At 44.9% G+C, this 20,275-nt stretch overlaps 2 protein-coding genes across 3 annotated transcripts in view; one reads left to right on the forward strand and one right to left on the reverse strand.

Annotated features, from left to right (window-relative positions):
- TUBGCP2 (tubulin gamma complex associated protein 2) overlaps positions 1-19,238 on the reverse strand; it is a 39,466-nt gene extending 20,228 nt beyond the window's left edge. The window contains exons 1-10 of one of the 2 annotated variants that reach the window (XM_009275063.2): positions 19,073-19,238; positions 17,362-17,490; positions 16,862-17,038; positions 10,159-10,318; positions 8,512-8,719; positions 7,241-7,440; positions 5,263-5,452; positions 4,236-4,381; positions 3,381-3,561; positions 651-831 (exon numbers count right to left, since the gene is read on the reverse strand). In XM_009275063.2, the coding sequence (XP_009273338.1) occupies positions 651-831; positions 3,381-3,561; positions 4,236-4,381; positions 5,263-5,452; positions 7,241-7,440; positions 8,512-8,719; positions 10,159-10,318; positions 16,862-17,038; positions 17,362-17,490; positions 19,073-19,222 (1,722 nt within the window). In that variant the 5' untranslated portion in view covers positions 19,223-19,238. The remainder of the gene's footprint in view (positions 1-650; positions 832-3,380; positions 3,562-4,235; positions 4,382-5,262; positions 5,453-7,240; positions 7,441-8,511; positions 8,720-10,158; positions 10,319-16,861; positions 17,039-17,361; positions 17,491-19,072) is intronic. The other variant, XM_009275061.2, reaches the window with a different exon arrangement.
- Positions 19,239-19,707: 469 nt separating this feature from the next.
- The window catches only part of ZNF511 (zinc finger protein 511), a 6,477-nt gene continuing 5,909 nt past the window's right edge, over positions 19,708-20,275 (forward strand). Inside the window, 1 exon segment of the mRNA XM_009275094.1 lies at positions 19,708-19,747. Within this exon segment, the coding sequence (XP_009273369.1) occupies positions 19,708-19,747 (40 nt within the window).

Below are 20,275 nucleotides of genomic sequence, written 5' to 3' on the forward strand. Positions count from 1 at the left end.
ATGAAGCCACAGGATACTCACAACTACTGCGTAGCAACAGACATGTGGCAGACATGCAAATTATCAGAGTAGCTCTCAAGTCATCAGACCAACCTAGGAAGCAATAGTGAATGGTATGATCTGGAATGGGGCAGCAGACACCGGAGCAGTGTCGCTGTAGTGTTTAACAATCAGCATACAACATGCTACTCTGCTGATTGCTCTCCCTTGCCCTTGGCCTCTGTAAGGTCTATTCAGATCTCACACTCCCCAGGCACAGCCTCTGTGCTGCTTCCTATCTGTAAAATACGCAATCATTAATAGGCAGGACTTCTAATCAGGTATTTTCTTGTACTCCAAAGTGAGCACCCAAGCTGAGAATAAGCATAAGAGACAGACTACTGCTTCCACCTCATCCTGAGGCCACCCAAAAGCACCTTCTCTGTTTTCAGAGACCAGCAAGAAAACTCAGCCTCTTGTCCAGGGTGGGTGCTTCCAGTTGCTAATCTGGATGAAAGAGGACTTAACCCAGAGAAGGTCTACAGAAGGACAGCCAATTATCTTTTCCTTCACTGTACATTCAGCAGGTTCTTACAGGCACACAGATCTTCCCAAATCATGGCAGGCCTTCTGCTCAAATTCAGTTGTCTTCTGCTTACCTACATTCTTACCTTTAAATCATCCTTGAAAGGATCTGTGTTGGCTGTGCTCATTCGCAGGGCTAATTCAAGCAGAGCCTCTAGCCTTGTAGTTATGATGTCATCTACAGGCTTCTTAAGTTCCTCTTCTGTGAGATCCATGAAGTGAACAAAAAAGTCCCCTTGATCCATCAGGAAATAGTGTTTTATAGATCTGCTCAATAAAATGAAGGGACAATTGATTATGTTTTTTAAAGCCCAAGTTAATCCATATTAAACCTAAAGGAACAAAAGCAATCAATTCAGCCAGCCTGCTGGCTTTGATCACAAAATGTTCCTCTTCATAGAGAACACACAGCCATAAATAACCAATTTGGAGACTAGTGTCTTATGCATGTCCCCTCCCCCCTACCACCTCAGTCAGATCAGGACTGCTGCTGTTCCTTTTTTTCCCTTGAAAAATGCACCTTAGGAAAAAAAAACAAACGTATGCACTACATTGCTGGGCGAAGGCTCACCCATACTGCTATCCTGAACAACACCCCAACCTCCACAGCGTGCAGATCCATCCAAGAGGCAGTTGCCAATTCAGAGCAGAATCTTGGACTCCTCTGAATGAACAAGTATCTGTGCTGATTTTTTAAGTACTCCAGGTACTTGTGTTGACTTCTGCTACAGTAGGATGCATAAACTTTAATTTTCACTTGGCACCAGGGAGAGTTAACTGCAGTGGGCCAGGAGCTTGGAAATAGCTCAGAGGACAGTTTGAGGATTAACTTAGTGTGGGGCCAAAGATCACACATGATAACTGCAGTTTTCAGAGCAAAAATAGGACCAGCACAGCCTTAACATAATGTGGTTGCAGACTCCTGATCACTGTCAATTTGGGATGATGCTCAGCCCCTCTGTTTCCATGACTGTCATTACTCTCTTGAACCAAGAAAACTCCCCCAGTCACAAGGAAGTCATGACAGTGTCAGTGGTCAACTGAGGACAAACAGGTAGGAGAGCAAGATACTTACTGCTGACACACCCTAGAGCGCAAACCCAAATAAAAACCTGACCTAATGCTGGCGACAATCCCACTTCAAGCAGGAGGTTGAGCTAGAGACGTGCCAAGGTTGTTGGTCCCTTCCAACCATGTCTGGGATGGTGGAGAGAGAGTCAGTACTCCCACTTAACTGAGGAGAAGTGGTTATCTGTCACAGGTCCCTGGGGTTTGATCACAACCATCCCACTTCAGCCCTCAAAGCATACACACACGCTGGAAGCTCAGTAGCTTCCTCCTCAACCAGCTGCCCCTGCACTTGCACCGCAGTAGATTACATATACACAGGACAGCTGCTGAATGGTCTAGCAGAGAGCCTGTTTCGAAGATGAGGAGGTCATAGACATCAACCCGCAGCTGGAGAGGCTGAGCAACACCTTAATCTAAAACTACATTGTGATAGACAGAGGACATGTGCCACCAGAGCTTTGGAAGCCAGTGTCTTTTGAACAGTCCTATTAAGCAAAGAAGGCTTGGAGGGATAACAGTCATTAGAAAGGCTAGGAATAATCTCCTTAATGACTGGCAGGTTTCAGATAGCTCTCATAACCTTTCATGAAAAAAGGCATGTTCTCTGGTGGTTTTCACAGGGCAGGAAGGAACGTATCAGTTTCAAAGGCGTGAACCACGGATCTTCAGGTCTTCCCCCAGCCTCTCTCAGCTGGAGCCGTAGTGTTCCCAGGTCTGGAGCAGACACCTGTGTCGCAACTACAACTTTTTCAGACCTAGCAAAAAGCAGGCCCAAAGCAATCCTACCTGGCCTGCTAGGCACATTCACTTCAGTTACCATTACTGCTCCAGCTTATGTCTCCAAATGGACATCTTCTTGTGCAAGTCACTTGGCACGTTTGTCCCATGAAGCTCAGACCATTTTCTTTCACATTGTGTCACTGGTTTGAAGCAGAACCTCTGGTACCAGGTCTCAGCCCAATTACAAACTATCTTACAACCAGCTATCAACTGCAATTTTCTACCTATTTGTTGCTGTCTTGGTCATCTGGATAGTTAAGATTCCTGTTTTTACTGTTTTCTGAAGATAGTAATAAACTAAAAGCTTGATTCACACAAGGAAGCTGGAGTTTGCATGCTAGAATGCACTTGCATTTGCTATCAGCTGAATGTGTTACGAGAATCAAAATATAGGTTATTAAAATGAACTTTAAAAAAGGACAGTAGTAAAAAAAACCCTGCACTGGAACTTGGGGCTAATACACTTACTCTGTTCCAACTACCCATGTTTGCATGAACAATAACCATGGCATATATTTGGTGAGATACTTAACACCAAACTATTTCTTATTCACATTAAACTCTTCTTGATCATACCAGATACTAGGAAACTCCTTTCCTGGGTGTGAGTGACATGCAGCCGAGGGACAAGTCATGAGAGAGGTGGGGGGGATGTCCATACCTGAGGGCGGGTTTTGGGACTGAGCTAGACAAGCCACGGCTGTCCTGACCTAGTTTTGGCAACAGCCTTCCAAGGAATTTGGACTAGAGACCCCCAGACATCCTTCCCGCTGAACATTTCTATGATTTTACACTTTTTTTTTCTTCAGGAAAAAAAAAAAATCTTATTTTTTCAGGTCAACTTTTCTAATGGAAATAGAGAGAATACATTAATAATATCTCAAGAAAAGAGAGCTAACTTCAAAAACTTATGTTCACTATCAGAACCAATCTATTTAACATGCATTTAGTAAAATAAATCAAACCTTAGGTGAGCCACCAGCTCTTTCTCCTCCATTAGGAAATCCAGAAGAACTTTGCTAGCATAGTTATATGCTTTTTCTATTTGTTCCACATAAGCTCGCTCTTTTAAAGTATAGATGACCTCTTTAGCCACAGGGCAGGTAACATCACGTCCACATTCTCGCACAACATTTAAATATTTCCCTAGAAGCAAAAAGAATGAATGACGCATATTCATACTTACTGTACATCCAACAGGGAAACTTTCAGACCACTACCTTCAAGCGGAAGATACACTGTGAAATGTTTACACTAAGTTCTACTGAAAGCTGGAAAGGATTTAGACACCTTTCAAAAGATGATGCAGAATTTTCAATTAGGCACCTAGTATCATATTTAAGGAGAGATTTAGAAATGGTTTTGTTTCCCAGTGATGGCAAAACATCTCTGCAGATAGCGAGAAACTTTGAAGATCTGGTGTTGCACTTCAGAAGCAGCTTTTGGGGGGTTTTGTACTTACGGCAGAGAACAATGGTAGCCATCAGGTTGCATGCTTCATTTTAAAACACCCAAATTAAAACTCAGCATGTTCAAACCTCGGTTGTCTAGCTCCATCTAGCTAGCTGCTAGAAAACTGTACCCATGAAACAGAGCAGTAAGACAGATAGCTCCCCTTGCTGCTGGACTCCTTCCCACATGTTGTTTTATTTATAGGATTCAGGGTTCTTTTTAAATCTGATTCTTCTATTCCTCTGAAAAGTTCAGCTGGACAACCCCATAGACTGGCAAAGCATGATAACATTTACTTTATCTTTACATAAAGAATGGTAATGCTTGTCTCAAGATTCCTCTTACATCAGAAGCGTATCTTTACCTACCCGTGCTTAGTATTTTGTCAGCCATTTTCTGCAAGAATGAGGGAATCTGTTGCTGAACAACAGTATATCTTTGATCCCAATACTTGTCATTATAGTCTTCCTGAATCTTCTCCTTCTGCAGCTCATGCTCCTCCACCATGAACTCACTGAACAGTTAAAGCAGATGTTTAGAAGCAGGAAGTGGTACAATGAGGATTACATTTTTGACCTGTAAACTAGTAATACGATCTATCAGAAATAAGGTCTCATGAAAATACATTCCAATCAAGAATGAAATTAGCCTTTATTTGTAGTAAGAGGAGAAGCATTATGCAAAGCGTTTCTGCTAATCTGCAATCAATTATGACAGAAACAGAATTTTGTAGGGTTCACAAACCAAGCCTAAACATTATTTGGTTGTCAGTGTAGATGTGAGGATGCTGGCCTTTGTCTGCCTTCCCACCATCAGGAAGGCATTAATTTTAGCTATTTTAACTTGAGTTTTGCCCCTCTTAGGATTCTGAAAATGTGGGAAACAGCAATGCTGCATAAACTATTAAACACAGCGAAATGCTTCAAATGATTCTACAAAAGCCAAGAAACTTCAGTTGAGTGCTGTTAGCTCATATCAGATTAGCATATTAGTGGACTACATTTAACATAGATTCACTGAGTTATCACACTCGTGCCCCGTGAGGAGAAAAAGAGGTACAGGCATGGTAAGGTGGAATTTGAGTGGACTGCATATTTGAACTGTTGTGCTATTGACTTTTGCATATAATTTCCTTGAATTTGGAAAAATAAAGCAAGTGAGAGTGTCTCTGACTGTATAACCACTGAATCAAATAAGAAATGTAGTTAAACATGCTCCAGCAGCTGCCCTTCCTTGCAACGCTGCCTTGCCTACCTACTGCTGCCAGGTCCAGGCCCCTACGCTATGCAGACTCTACAGAGCAGAGGAATGGGTGCACTAAAAAAGTAGAAGCCAGAGACCCAAACAGTATTTCTTAACTTTTGCATTTCATTTTCATTCCTTAACTTTCTTTACCTGTATGGATCATTAATGATGCCTCGATATATCCACTTTTCCAGAATTTCAAAATAAGGCACGCTGGCTGCCTTGGTTAAATACAGGCACAGCTCCTGGGCCTGGCTGTCCCCCGTGTAATTGAAAGTCTTGTCATGGAGTAAGCTCAGGGTTGATCCTCCCATACACTCACCTTTATCTACAGAAGTAGCTAAAATTTAAAAATATAGATATAAGACACAAAGCTGACACAGATTAATTGCACAAGCTATGCTGTTAAACATAATGAAGTTAGCAGTTGATTAGCTGACCACCCTAAGTCACAGATCTCCATGTCAGCTGTAGACCCCTCCTGTGAAGATGCAAGGCCATTCCACCACACAGCCAAAAGCTTACATCTTGAAATGTCCTGAAATGAAAACCCAAATGATCCACAATCTAAAAAAGCAATAATCAAACCCAACCCTCCAGGGAAGGAGAACTGAACTCAGGTAGATGCAAGGTACATGGTGGCTTAGAGTCCAAAAGCCTCCTACACTGAGGGGACCAGGTATAGAGATCCTCTTTCCAGGTGGTAATGGAAGAAACATACACTTCAGTGGCTTGCTTGAGAAACCTCTGATCTCAAAAGCACTTCTGTTCTCAACTGTAACACTGAGGTAGCCATGCATATAGCTTAAACACCAGGATTTAGGTAGGTTGATAGTGAAATTTGTACTTTGCCATTGCAAAAGAGACATAGGGACAGAGGAAACAGTACTGCTGGTGAGTTTCGGGTCGAAGTAAACCTTAATGTATTTGGCTAACTGCTGTGTTCCAAAAAACTGAAAATTTCAGGAGATGTGACTACCAAGAGGGATCATCCAATTCCAGATTGTAAATAGAACAGGTATTTACGTCCAGATGAATTCTCTGGGCTGAACAGAAAGAAATGTACAAGTACTCTCATGCCAAAGAGTTTAACCAAAATTATTGAGTTAACTGTATCCGTGACCAACAACCTCATGCAGTGGCACAGACTGGGACTGACTGGCTGAGGAGCAGCACTGCAGAGAACAATCAGGGTGTCCTGGTGGACAACCAGCTGATCGTGAGTCAGCAGCGTGTCCTTGCAGTGATGAACGCCAACTGCACCCAGGGCTGCACTGCCAGCGATTATTCCCCTCTGCCCAGCATGGGTGAGGCCACACCTGGAACAGTGCGTTCAGTTTGGGGTCCCCAGTATGAATAACAAAATGAAGAGTCCAGCAGAGGTTAATAAGATGGTGGGGGGCTAGTGCCCAACGCACACAAGGAGAGCTTGTGGGCCTCAGGGAGCTGGGCTTGTTAGCTGAGTGAAGATGAAGCTGGGGGTTGTCAAAAGCATTCCTACACTATCCACAGATGGTTCTAGAGGAGATGGTATGAGACTCGTCTTGGAGGAGCACAGTGACAATATCAAAAGGGCAAAAGTTACAAGAAGGGCAATTCCAGTTGGAGATACAGAAAGAAATGTTCACAAAAAAGGTGGTGAAGTCATGGGAAAAGGCCCAGAATGGTGGGGGATCTCCATTGCTGAGGATTTTCCAGACTCGCCTGGACATGGCCCTGAGAAACCTGCTGTACCTGTGAGCAAGGGGTTGGACTAGAAACTGCCAGGGGTTCCTCCTGGTTGAATTGGTTTGTGGTTATATATCCACACACAGCTGGAGAGGCATTTGGAAAGAAGCTGAGTAGAGACAGCAGTGGTGGAAACAACTGATCCGAAAGGCATGGATTGCGATAGTAAAAGGCATGGACTTGCCTCATGACAGCTCTGAAGGGCAGACTCAGCCCTAGAGCCCACTGCTCTCAAAAAAGAACAGTGCTCTGACAACTACAATTCCCCTTGGCTTTCTTCTTTAATATAACATAAAATTAAAATGACACATGCCCAGCCTGTATTGCTACTCTATACAGTTTTCAGAAGCCACTGTCATGCACCTGTCAAAATGTAATGACTGGAATTTTTGAAACTTACCAAGTGAAGCAAGAATCTCCAGGGTCCTCATTGTGGGCTGGATATAAAACCAGAGTTTCTGCAGTGACAGAAGTCCCTGTCTCTGAAGATGTTCCAGCTGGGTAATTAGTATCATGTATTCCTTGATTAGAGTCCGCATAGCAGCAGCCAGAGCATGATTTACCTGTCCATATTCGAAAGAAGACTTCTCCTCTATAAACCTGTAAATGGCAAAATGGAAACTCTTTCAGGCAAGGCACCTTCTATCATTTTCAGGAATTTTATCTTCAGGACACTGTACAAGCACACGAGTAGATCATGTGTTGGGAAGCACACCAGTCTTCGGCTGGAGTTTCAGGTTCCACATTTGCTCTGTGTCCCCCTGACTATTTCCCATCATCGCATTTCCTAGTACAGAAAGCCGCAGGAAGACGTTTCCTCTCAAATTGCAGGGGAACTAGAATTATTTGCAAAACCACTATGTAAAAAATGAGGGTTAAGATTTTCAAGGCAATTGTCTTTGCATAAGCAACAGATTAGAGGACAGGAAAAGATCTCAAAAGGAAGCAATGGGCACCGAGACATGTGGAGAAAGCACTGTTGCTAGTTTCTGACACCACATGCCACAGCAGGGATTCATCTGACCAGATTTAGATGGCTCCATACAAGTTAATGGAGAGAGACAGATGCTTCTGAACACAAGTTATATCATCTGGAAGGAGACATGTAAAAGAGATTGGATGAATCATATCCTAAAAATGCTTCTTTCTCTTTGCTGATCTTTTAGGGACTTTGAATCAAATGCAGACATCTACATAACAAACATCTGCTGTTAGTGAGGTGTACCTTATACTAAGACCTTTTAACAATTACTTAACGTAGCTATGAGGAACTAGGCAGCAGTAGGTTCTCCTGCTCAGAAGCACACAAAGGTTGTCCTGGATGCCCAGAGGACAGCAAAAAGCAGGAAACATGGAGAAATTCATAGCAGAGTGGGAAGAGATAAGCCAGAACAAGCAGGCATATCCTATCTGCACTTTGCCTGAATTTACCAAGACTAAGTTTGGACAAAGGTAAGGTGAGGTGAATGAAAAAGTGAACTGGCAGCACACAGGAGAAACCAAGCAAAAAGAAGTGTAGCTAAAACCAATTCAAAGAAATTGTCATTCTTATTTTATATCCCCATAGGTTTAAATTAAGCTTGGAAGTTAACATCTGCACAATGACAATTCTTTTCTACAACCTGATGCTCAAAAGAGAACATCCTCCTCTGACAAAAGTCAGCTTGGTACCTGGTGACAGCAGAGTAACTTGCTGCTACAGGAAGAATCCTGGTCACCAGCTCTTTGATGGACAAGTCCAAGTTTGGATCGACTGAAAATGCTCGGTTCTGCCTGCCTACGAGAGCCTGTGCTGTGATGTATCTTCCATCCACACCGATCAGAACGTACAGCAAGTCCTCCACAATCATGGATTCTTGGGAGGCTAATGGCAAGGTACCTATTTTCAAAGAGAAGACAAAAAAAGAACACAACTGGAACATGCCATAGTACTACCTGATCATACATTCATTTCATTTCAATCTAGTACCTGAAGCTTGAAAGGAAGACATACTACCATTCAAAGAGAACAAAGAGAACAAAGAAAGATCACACAAAGCTGAATCAAGATATAGAAATAAAACTGAGTTAGGGTCAACTCCAAAATCATCTACCTTGCTTTCCGGGAAAACAGAATCCTTTGCTCATTTATACCCAAAGCAAACCAAGTACACAGGGCTATACTTCCGACATCTGTGGCCAAGAGAACATCACCCACAGCTTGTGCTGCTGATCCTTCCACCCCAAGGGGCTCAGTTATACTGGACCTGAGGAGCTCCAGTCTTGTCAACAACTGTCCCTACCTCCCCTCCGCTGAAATATTCAAATATCAAGAAAACAGTTCAAATACAGACACAAAGAAATGTTAGCCCAGCAAAAGCTGCAGGTCAACTGCAAACTGTAGGGTCTCTGAATGGTGTGGTCAACTACAAACCAGCTGCAAGAAGCATGAAGGACTCAACCCGAAATATAACCACGTGCATCAGAAGATCAGGGAACAGAGTGGTTACAACACTAACTACAGCAAAGCTTATCTCATGAAACAAGGCAACAATCCCTCTCCATTTGTAGGACTGTATGTGAGAGAACAAATGGTTCTGAGCTTGCTGGGAACATTCCCTCACAGCACATCCCAAAAGGCCCTGGCAGAAATGTACTGGTGGACAAGCTATTTAAGGGCACCTCCAGGAATGAGCCTGCTCTTTTCACGTCCCCCTTAGACGCAGCCCAAATCCACATCAGGAAGAAGCTACACGTTTCCTGTAGGAGCCTCCACAGTTCTGGGGAACGGAAACATGAGTCTCTAACTCAGCTGTTCTCTTCCAAAAAAAGCTCTTAAATCTAATTTATGAAAAAGAAACTATACACAGCTCAGCCTAAAGCTAGAATACAACGGGGAGAGATTAGTCCCCTGCTGCTCTGGCGAGGAGAGAGACAGCAAATCAGGGAGGTTATAGTCTTACTGGAGAGGATATTGAGCTGGGTAGATCGATGAATATTCCCTTGTCAGGTACAACTACAGATTTTTCAGCTGAGAATACCAATGTGATACTCCTAGAGTAGGATTTTATGGAGGCTGTGACTCAAGACAGAAAAAGGACTGGGAAACTCAAAACAGATTAGATCCCATGGATCAACAGTGGGGCTGGAATTCAGTGCAGGAGAAACACTGTGAACAAAATAAGTTTGGGGTTGTTTTTTTTTGAATCCTGCTCTTCATCTGCAGAGTGCAAACAGCCAAGTTTTGCTTTCATCCTGACTGTGATGAAGTCTGAACAGCACTTCTGAACAAGTACAAAACATAAAAAGTTAATGCAATTTTCCCTGCGTGTCACATACCTATAGGTACTGTTGTGTCAGTGCTTAAACTGGTGCCAATTAAGAAATCACCAATAAGTGCAGGTCTCTCATACACCCAGGATGGAAATATTGGAATGGGCTGACCAGAATTCTTCTTGTTCTGCTTATCTCGGAGGATTTTTCGTGTAAGCTCAAGAGGCTGTTGGAAAAAAAGAGAGAGAAAGAAGGAAAAAAGAGATCTTCAGAAGTCCAAGAAATTTTGAATTTTAAGCAGAAATTGACTGTAAACTGATAACTTGAGAACAGAAAGTAGAATAGCTGATGTTTCAGTAGCACAGCGTAGGATTTGGTCTCCCAATACCATCTACTCTATTGGTCTCAGTGCTGCAGAGGTGATTTTTTATATAGTTGGCCTTCTTTTTATTGGAGGGTACATGAAATAACGCCTTTCTGCACCCCTCCCCACCAGCCTGGATGCTAAGGCACACATAGGGGAACAGAATGGGGACATGCACAACAACCAGGCAGCTTACTAGTTTGCAAAGCGCACCATGTGAAAGGCAGCAAACTCCTTCCAGAAGCAGTAAACAGCAACATATTATTCAAGGGGCACTTGCAGATAGGCTAACGAACACCTCTGAACTCAGTTTCTGCACAGTGCCCACTGAATAGCTGCGTGCCAAATGCAATCCAGACAATCCACCCACAGACAGCTGGAAAGTGACGGAGTTTTTTACTCTGAATAGGAGTCAACAAAGGAAGTGAACTCTTAAAGACTGAAAGACTTTCCATCCCTGGCTCCGGGTCTCTGACACTGAAATAAATGGAGTACAAGATTAATTATCAGCTGGAGAGCCCTGAGAGATGTACAACCTCCATGAACACTTAGAGCCCCAAGCGCACAAACACAGGGCACATGCTTATGAATGCCATTTCTTAAGCTCCACAGATGTGTATGTGAAATGGGATATGAACAGGGTCATTTTACTTTCCTCTCATAGGAGGTCTCAGAGGAGAGAGGAACTTGGGAAGGAAGCAAATGTACGTGTGAGCTTTGCATCTTAAAGAATGGTGGTCTTACATGTAAGGGGTAGTTGATGCACACTACGGCTGGCCCCGGCCATTTTTCATATTCTCAGAGCTGCCCAGTGCTGGGTGTTGAAATCCTTCAAAAAAGCATCAGCTGTGGGACCACTCCTCCAAGCAGCACCAGTTCTGGGCATGTTTGCTGCAGCCTCGCTGCTGGCATAACACTGGTACAATGTCCTCAGGTCAGACAGGCACCCCAAAGCAACACTACATTCCTACTTATACTGTATATGGGTGATCTGCTAGAAGGACCTCAATTTCCTCTGCTCCCCTAACAGAAACAGAACTCTCATAGGAGGGTATGAAGAAGGATGAAGCATCAAGTAAGCTGCCAGCAATTCAAAGGATGACTAGACTTCACACAAAATTGCAGATCTCAGTGAGGACTGAAGTCCTTCACATGGGTAAACAACCTGAACTCCTTCATAAATCTTAAACCCATACAGTGAGAAAATACTCCTCTCTTGAAGTAGTATATAGTAGTTTACTTGTCCGTCACGATCTGGACACACAGACATTGGCTAAAAGATCAAAACATCATGTGCACTTTCTGTATCATCTTGAGCTCCAGGCCATTAAAGGAAGACCTGGAATGGAAGGTCTCCCAGTAGTACTGGCCCTATGCAATATGGCTGTAGGAACAAGTTTCTGCTTAGGAGAAGGGCAGCCATCATTACATCTTTCCAAACGGCAGGGAGGAACGAGTTGGAAGAAAAGCTCTACAAACCATGGACCTTACCATCACAATATCTCCATGAACCATGCATACTTATGAGAGAGCAGACTAAGAAAGTATCTAAGTCCAAAAGCTTCTGAGGCATTGCGCTAAGTATGGGAGACTATACAACCTAACAGAGCCAGGTTAAGGTCTCAACAGCACATGTAGATGGAAGAAAGTACTTTAAAATAGAGCTAGTTCAGTGAGATGGACTACGTGAAAAGTTACACCTTGGAAATTCAGAGACATGAAGTAATTCCTGTCTCCAACTCCCAAAATGAAATCAGATCATAGACTCATAGAATGGTTTGGGTTGGAAGGGACCTTTAAAGATCATCCAGTCCAACTCCCCTGCCATGGGCAGGGACATCTTTTACTAGATCAGGTTGCTCGAAGCCCCGTCCAACCTGACCTTGAACACTGCCAGGGATGGAGCATCCCATCTAAACCCACCCTCTTTCTGTTTAAAACCGTTGCCTCTTGTCCTGTCACTACAGACCCTGCTAAAAAGTTTAACTCCATCTTTCTTATAAGCCCCCTTTCTATATTGAAAGGCCGCAGTAAGGTCTCCTCAGAGCCTTCTCTTCTCCAGGCTGAACAAACCTAACTCTCTCAGCCTCTCTCTACAGGAGAGGCGTTCCAGCCCTCGGATCATTTTCATGGCCTCCTCTGGACCCCCTCCAACAGGTCCATGTCTTTCTTGCACTGGGGACCCCAGAGCTGGATGCAGTACTCCAGGTGGGGTCTCATGAGGACGGAGTAAAGGGAGAGAATCACCTCCCTTGACCTGTTGGCCACGCTTCTTGTGATGCAGCCCAGGATACAGTTGGCTTTCTGGTCTGCAAGCGCACATTGCCAGGTCATGTCCAATTTTTTTTTCACCAGTACCCCCAAGTCCTTCTTCACAGGGTTGTTCTCCATCCATTCATCCCCCAGTCTGTACTGAGAGTGGGGACTGCCCCAACCCAGGTGCAGGACCTTGCACTTGGCCTTGCTGAACATCATGAGGTTCACATGGGCCCACTCCTCCAGCCTGCCCAGGTCCCTCTGGATGGCATCCCTTCCCTCCAGTGTATCAACTGCACCACTCAGCTTGGTGTCATCTGCAAACTTGCTGAGGGTGCACTCGATCCTACTAGGTATGTCATTGATGAAGATATTAAATAGTATTGGTCCCAATATGGACCCTTGAGGGACACCACTCGTTACTGGTTTCCGTTTGGACATTGAGCCATTGACTGTAACTCTTTGGATGCAGCCATCCAGCTAATTCCTTACCCATCTAGCAGTCTCCTTTCCTTCTTGGCCCTGGAAAATACCTATTGTAAAATTGCCTACTTCCATACTATACAAGAACAAGCCAAATAGCTCCCAGTGCCTGAGGGAAGTCCCTGAAATGAGATGAGCTCATGGCACTGTGAGGGAGCATGCAGGCACCTCTGTCCCTGTGAGCTCACAGCCTATGGGTTGGGGCATGCCTGGAGTACGGGTGTGGGCTGTGGCATCCATCCCTAACAAAAAGGCAGGGACTGAGGCCTATTCCTTATAGTGATTGTGAAAAGGAGCAGCCAGAACCTCTGAAACAAACGCAGAACCTTCTTCATCGAGGGACTGGTTCTTCTTCACAAGTGATTCTCTGGGATGACAAGAGGCAGGGAGTTTCTGTTGGAGTTCAATCAGTTCTAGTGTGAACCTGTTAACTGGCAGAATTCAAAAAAGTTGACAGTTTTGGCTATAAAGGACAGAGCAGCCTGAAAGGGAACATGTAAGTTTTACTATCTTGATGATTCTTGGGCCAAAACTGATCCAAGCAGCAACTCCAATCACTGTAAGATCACTGGATGATCTCTCTAACAGTGCCAAGTAATCACAGGGCAGATGGCACAGCACTTCTGGCACCGGTGACAAAGCATGTGTCTCAGGGGCATGAATTACCTTCTCTCTGCAACTTAAAATTTAGATCGTTGTCATTATAGGCTTCAATGACAGCCTGGATAAAACTCCCAGGACTGAAAATGTGGCCCTCAGGTGTCAGCCTGGCACTTAAAAGCCCATGGGATAGGGTGGCAGTTTGCCACTGTCACGCTGATGAACCTGCATCTGGTATCTTAAGCAATGACAGTGCCACATCCATTGAGGGAGAGAAAGAGCTCATCTTCGTGCTCAATGAATGCCAACTGTGCCAAAGGGCTCCCTGCACTACAGCCCTGGTGCCAGGGAAGTTGGGCAGCAGTGGGCGTACACTGGACCTACAACACACGACCAAGGAGGAGTGGTGGGTACAGCTGGGCTTTGCTGGGTCTGGCCAACAGAACGCCTAAGAGCAGCCTGCAACTACAGGAAGGACAAGTACCAAGATGATGGGTAAAGCCAAGCTCCTCTCAGCGGTGGCAGGAGGTTCAGGCAGCCACAGACGCAAGCTGCCTCTTGGGATATTGAGATCAGGTAGGAAGAGACACTTCTTCCTGAAGAGGGGGAGCAGCTGTAGTGGGTCAGCAGGGAGGTGGGGTATCTCCCTCCTGGGGGCTGCAGGACTCAGATGGGCAAAACGACAGCTGCCCTGATCTAGTGTGGGTGACAGTCCTTCTGTGAGAGGGAAGCTGGACTGGACAACCCCAGCGGTTCCTCCCACCGGTGCCACAACAAATCTGTGGAAACACTGGCAGCTATCCTCCATGCCCGGTGAAGGAAGATGGTGACACAAGGATCACAAATAGAGTTGCTCAAGTGAGTCCCTCACGTCCATTGATAGTGTGAAGGATCACTCCAGGGCTTGTGCCAGTGCACAACCTGGCTTCTAGAAGAGAGATGGAGAAGTAAATCAATTGCGATTATTATGACTACTTGACAGTCCTCTTGGGAAGTGGCTCTAGCGGAAACTCTGGGTCAACAGATTTCAGCTAGGTGTGTGGATACAGCCCTACTAACTCAATGGCCCCGAGCACCTGCCCGTTAGAGCCTTTTAGCAGAGTTTCAGCTCTTTAAGTCTGAACAAGGTATAAATGGAGCAGCAGGGAGGCACAAATCTTTTTAATTGGCTTGCATTGCCATTTCAATTCCTTTGGTTGTGAACTGCACATCCCAGAGAACACCACTTACTCTTCTTTCCTCTTTTAGCAAGTCTGCACATAAATCCTATTAAAAAGATCAGTTACCTTACTGGAAATACATCTTACCTTCATGATCTAAATCAACCACTTGACTCAGATCATCTGTGAAAGATTTGGATGAGTCAGGCATGTATTTCAGTCTGTGCAGACACATATTTCACAGTGTATGTGGAACAAGGCTGGTTTCATCACTGCCTGACAGGGGGAGGGGGTTGGACTTTCTCTGTTTAGGATTTGAACTCTCCATCATCACATGCAGCTCTTCAAGCTGAGAGACCAATCGGGTGTCCCAAAACATTGAACATGGAGGGTCTACTCCTCTAGCCACTGATGGCCTGAAGTGATCTGACCACCACAGCAAACTCCCCACTTGGTAGCAGATGCATCATCTACTGTCATCATCTTCATCAGGGACAGGAGGGTGTTCCCTGGAAGGAGTTAGCTCTGCTCAGCCACTGCCACAGAAAGATCTTCACAGACTGAAAAGCAACTGCATATCTGCTGAGGAGCTAGCACAGGCAATAAACCATATACAGCCACGGCTAGAGAGCTCAACAGCAAAGGTTAGTAGGATGCATCATGAATATGAATGCTGCCACATGGCCAAGACAGGGCCAGCAGTGCCGCAGAGTGAGCAGCTGAGTGAAGCACACACCACACCAATACAGACAGACCCCGTGCACTAACAAGACATCAATATGCCTCCACTGAGCGAGGGTGCAGGACTGCCACAACAGAGACTGCAGACAGAGAAGACCCCAGTGTGTGATTTCTGAGCATTCACAAACAGGCCAGCATCCTCAGAAACAGTCACATGCAGAGTCTGGAGGCTTGTCCCCTGTTAGATTTTATTGACCAGTCATCAGAAGGCAGAACAGAAACAAACCTCTGGGACAAAGGTAAGCTGCAAAATTTTAAATGGAAGCATTTGCACATATTGCCTAGTTGCTCACTCACTACAGACCTTATCACTCTTTCACCTCTGTCCAAATAACTGTCCATACACAGCTGCTCCTCTGCCTTCCGCAGCCAGAATGCCCTTATCTTGACCCACAAGCTTTTCGTCGTATTTTTCTCCCCCCCATCCTGTTGAGCAGGAGAAGTGATAGAGTGGCTACCCAAGGTCAACCCATCACAGTATGGTTATTTATACAAATGATTATAGGAAATAGAAGTTGCGATTTTAAGTAATAATTGCCCTTTTGCACTTCCTACCTCCTGGCCTACTGATAATGAAATGCTTGCTTAACTGTTTTCTAAGCCTGTGTCTTGCAATGATACATTTTACTTCTACAGTAGGTTTTTTTCTTCCTTTTTGTCTTTGGGATCACTTTGCAGCATTTATTGCAGGAGCTCAAATAGCTAAGTAGAGGGAATGGCTGTGTCCACTTGGGGAATGATTATGTGAGGCATTGTACCCACATTATCTGAGAGAGCAGAACTCCTAGGAAGGGAGATGGGGACACGCCACAATGGCTGCTGAGCTCCTGAGCAAGCACTGCCACAGGCAGAAAAGAAAACGTCAGCACAGCTTAAAGCAGTCATTTGAAATGGGAAAATGAAATTACATTAACCCCCGCCAATTAGAACTGTTGTGGCCTAAACTTGACTTACCTTAACTGACTTAAATAGAAAAAGGCCATTTTTATTAAGGACAGCACAAAGATTTAATATAATCTGACAAATAAATGTTGAGAGATAATTTAGATTGTCTGCACAGATAGGAACATTTATAATTCCACCAGATGATAAAAGTTAAGAGCACAGCTATACACATGAGCAGAAGGAAAAGATTTTGTACCCAAAGCTTGGGAAAAGACAGTACCTGCTGTACACTGGAGTTGGCTGTGACACTGCCCAGCTGCTTGCGTAGCTCCTCGAGCTCCTGTAGAGATATCTTGGAAGTAGACGAGGGAATGGAAAAATTTGTGCTGCCACTGGTTGCTGCATTTGCTGCAAGTTCTGCCCTTTCTTTAGCATTTTGTTGCAAATACTGGAGTGTCTGTACATACACAAAAAAGAAAAAATGTTGTGAACGCTGGTCAGCACACACTAAAGCAGAAAACGTATGACCGTAAGACGGTTGTGCTGAATCAGACCACAGGTCTTTCTGTCCCAGTTTCCTGTGTCTTAGTGGTTTATATCAAGAGGAGTGTAATTCTCAGTAGTGCTTTAATAATTAAGTAAATGCTAGAACTGATTATCTGTTGATTTCAACGCATTTCGCTGAACACTGTCATCAGAAAGCATCCTGTACTTAAAATCATTGCATTGTTGCTACTGCTGAATACTTACAACATATCCAGTTCTAAAGGAGAAACAAACCTCTTTGTCTTCTGTGAGTTTTGACAGTAGATAAACTAAAGAATCTAGATGTCTTGTATTTTTAGATTTCAGCTCATCGTACTTCTTTAAAAAATCTTCAGGAGTTCGAGAAAACTCTGCTATTTTTACCTGTAAAACACCACATTAATATTAAATGTTTAATGTATATTATTATCACAGCATTCAAAAGAGGAGCATCGTGCAAAGATGGAGACAAGGTGCCGGCTGCGGCTGCCACTGAAGTACTTCAGGGAATGGGTTTTGGACTGAATGCTGCAGCATTGGTCTCCTACTAACAATTATGCTGGAAGAGAGTGAGGGTCCTGGCACTTCAGGTGATGGAGAAGGGACTGCAGGAGAGAAAAGATGAAGGTAAGCACAAGATCTGTAGCAGGGCTCGCTTTGCACATGCTCAGTCTGAAGCAATATAATTTTGTATCAGCAGGTTTATTAACGGATTCTGGAACTGATGAAGCCACATCTGGACACTGGGTCCACTTTGGGGGCTCCACTAGCAAGAGAAACATCAACAAACTGGACTGAGCCCAGTGCAGAGCGATGGAGACGGTGAGGCATACTGCCCATTGCCCAAAGGGGTAACAGACCCTGCTTCGAGGGGCACAGCAAAAGCACCACAGGCACTGCCACAAATTGCGACATGGAAAATCCCAACTGGACCTAGGGAAACAGTCCTTTCTGGAGAGAGAGGTGACCCTGGGACACGGCCAGAGCGATGGAGGAATCTCCTGGAGATCTTCAAAGGCAGCTAAGCAGTCTGCTGTAGCTGTGATGCTGGCCCTGCTGCAAGCAAGGGGTTGGACTGCAGATCTCCAGCTGTGCCTCCTACTTAAATCTTTCTACAAGTCAATGAACTGTAGCTGTCAGTATAAATGATGCTTAAGACTGGAATTAGAGAAAACATGCAGTTCAAGCTACAAAGATCTGAACTTTCAGACAGAGTTGGCAATTTTCTAGCACTTATAGCTTGACTGATGGATTGCTTTTAAAAACGACAATGAAAACCAGTATTATGGCCACAGAAGTATACCCGGTCATGAGAGTGTCAGGCTTTAATCCCTAATACCTGGGAGATATTCAGAAAAAAAGTCAACTATTGTTCATATAATCGCATTTCACACAGTTACTCTTTTTCATTTTACTCCTTCAGAGGACAACCCCTCTAATTCAAATTTGAAACAACCATCACAGGCACAAAATCAGCTCCTTTTTTGAACTCCCACCCCGTTCTAACAATCCTTCTCATGTTCTTTCACCAATCTCTCCAAGATGCAAGGATTTTACCTTTTTCCTGATATAATCTTTCTACTTTGTACCCTAAACTGAGATTCCAGAGCAGATTACCCCATTTTTTTTACCAATGCCAACACGATTTCACCGTTATTCTCAGAAAAACTTGGTACAGCCACTACCCCTCCCAACACGTGTCCAGCTCCGCACCCACAGAAGTCAAGTTATCTCACAGAATAGTAGAGTATGGAAAAGGTAGTTCACATCACTGGCCAAGAGAAATCACACTGAGGAATGTTTATCTTGAATTTCTCCTTAGGGAGGACTGTGCTCTCAGAGCCGATGGAATCTCTATCAACGATTGCAAAGGAAGCATGCCGCCTCAGGGGTCCTGCCGGCCGCCCCCCCCCCCCATAAGGTCTGAAACACATCTCAGCTGTGATTACAGTATGTCGAGACTTACCTTCGCGCTGTGCGCAGAGACAGTCGTGGTGACGTAAGGCGTTCGATTCTTCTGCAGAAGATCGATGTAGACTTCGGCTCCTTCCCCGCCGTGAACGCGCAGCAGGCTGAGCAACTCATTGACATCGTGGTGAATGCGGAACTCGCTCATACTCCCACCTGAGGCTACAAGCTCCGTGGGACGCAGAAACAAAGGCGGTAAGTTATTATTTTACTGCTGCAAATGAAAATATACCCACACAAACAACATTTCCTGACTACATTATAAGTCTGCAGGGTATGCTAAAATACTTGACTGGAACAAAGAAATACATGTGAGGGGAGGAAGCAAGCAAAACAGAGATACTCGTTATTGTGCCTGATTTAACTATACTGGTACAAACCCTACCTTAAATGTAGGTGAGCCAGCAGAGGATTTTTCAATCTCAAAACCACACCGGTGGTGGAAAAGTTAGAGTCGTTGCAAGAAGCGCTGGTTCGTGTACTGCAGACACAGCTGAAATTGCTGGCTTCAGCAGCCCACCCACGCTGCTGCTTCTGAAGTTATTCAAAAGCAGTTTTTTCCAAGTTTAGGGAAACTTCTACTGCCCATTTTATTAACAGACAAGAACCAAATTCTGTGAAGTTACTTAGATGATGGCGTCAGAATTAAGAGTCTGGTTGAGGCATCACGCAAGTACAAAGTTTAATGTGACACCCTGTAGAGACGCAGAATATCAAGCATATAGACACACTTTTGGTTTGCCAAAATCATTGAATCGTTTAGGCTGGAACGGATCTCTGCAAGCCTCGGGCCAACTCTCCACCCAAAACTGAGTCAAACTAGAGCAGGCTGTGCAGGGCCTTGTCCAGTCCAAGCTCAAATATCTCCAAAGATCCAGATTCCCCCACCGCTCGGGGCCCTGACCCTCATGCGGAAACACCTTTTCCTAATATCCAACTGTGATTTCCTCTGCTCGGAGGGGCACAGCGAGAGCCCCAGAGGCACCGGCACAAGCTGCAGCACGGGAAACCCCGGCCGGCCCCAAGGAAACAGCCCGTCCCCGTGCGAGCGGGGTGTCCCTGGGAAGGGGCCGCGAGCGGTGGAGGATCCCCAACCCCGGGGACGCCCCGACTTGCCCGCACACGGCCCCTAGCGACCGGCGGCAGCTAAGGCGTTGGCCCTGCTGGGAGCGGGGTGGGGCCGGAGACCCCCCGCCCGGGT

The sequence above is a fragment of the Aptenodytes forsteri genome, unplaced genomic scaffold (genome assembly GCF_000699145.1).
Source record: "Aptenodytes forsteri isolate BGI_AS27 unplaced genomic scaffold, ASM69914v1 Scaffold320, whole genome shotgun sequence".
Classification (NCBI taxonomy): Eukaryota; Metazoa; Chordata; class Aves; order Sphenisciformes; family Spheniscidae; genus Aptenodytes; species Aptenodytes forsteri.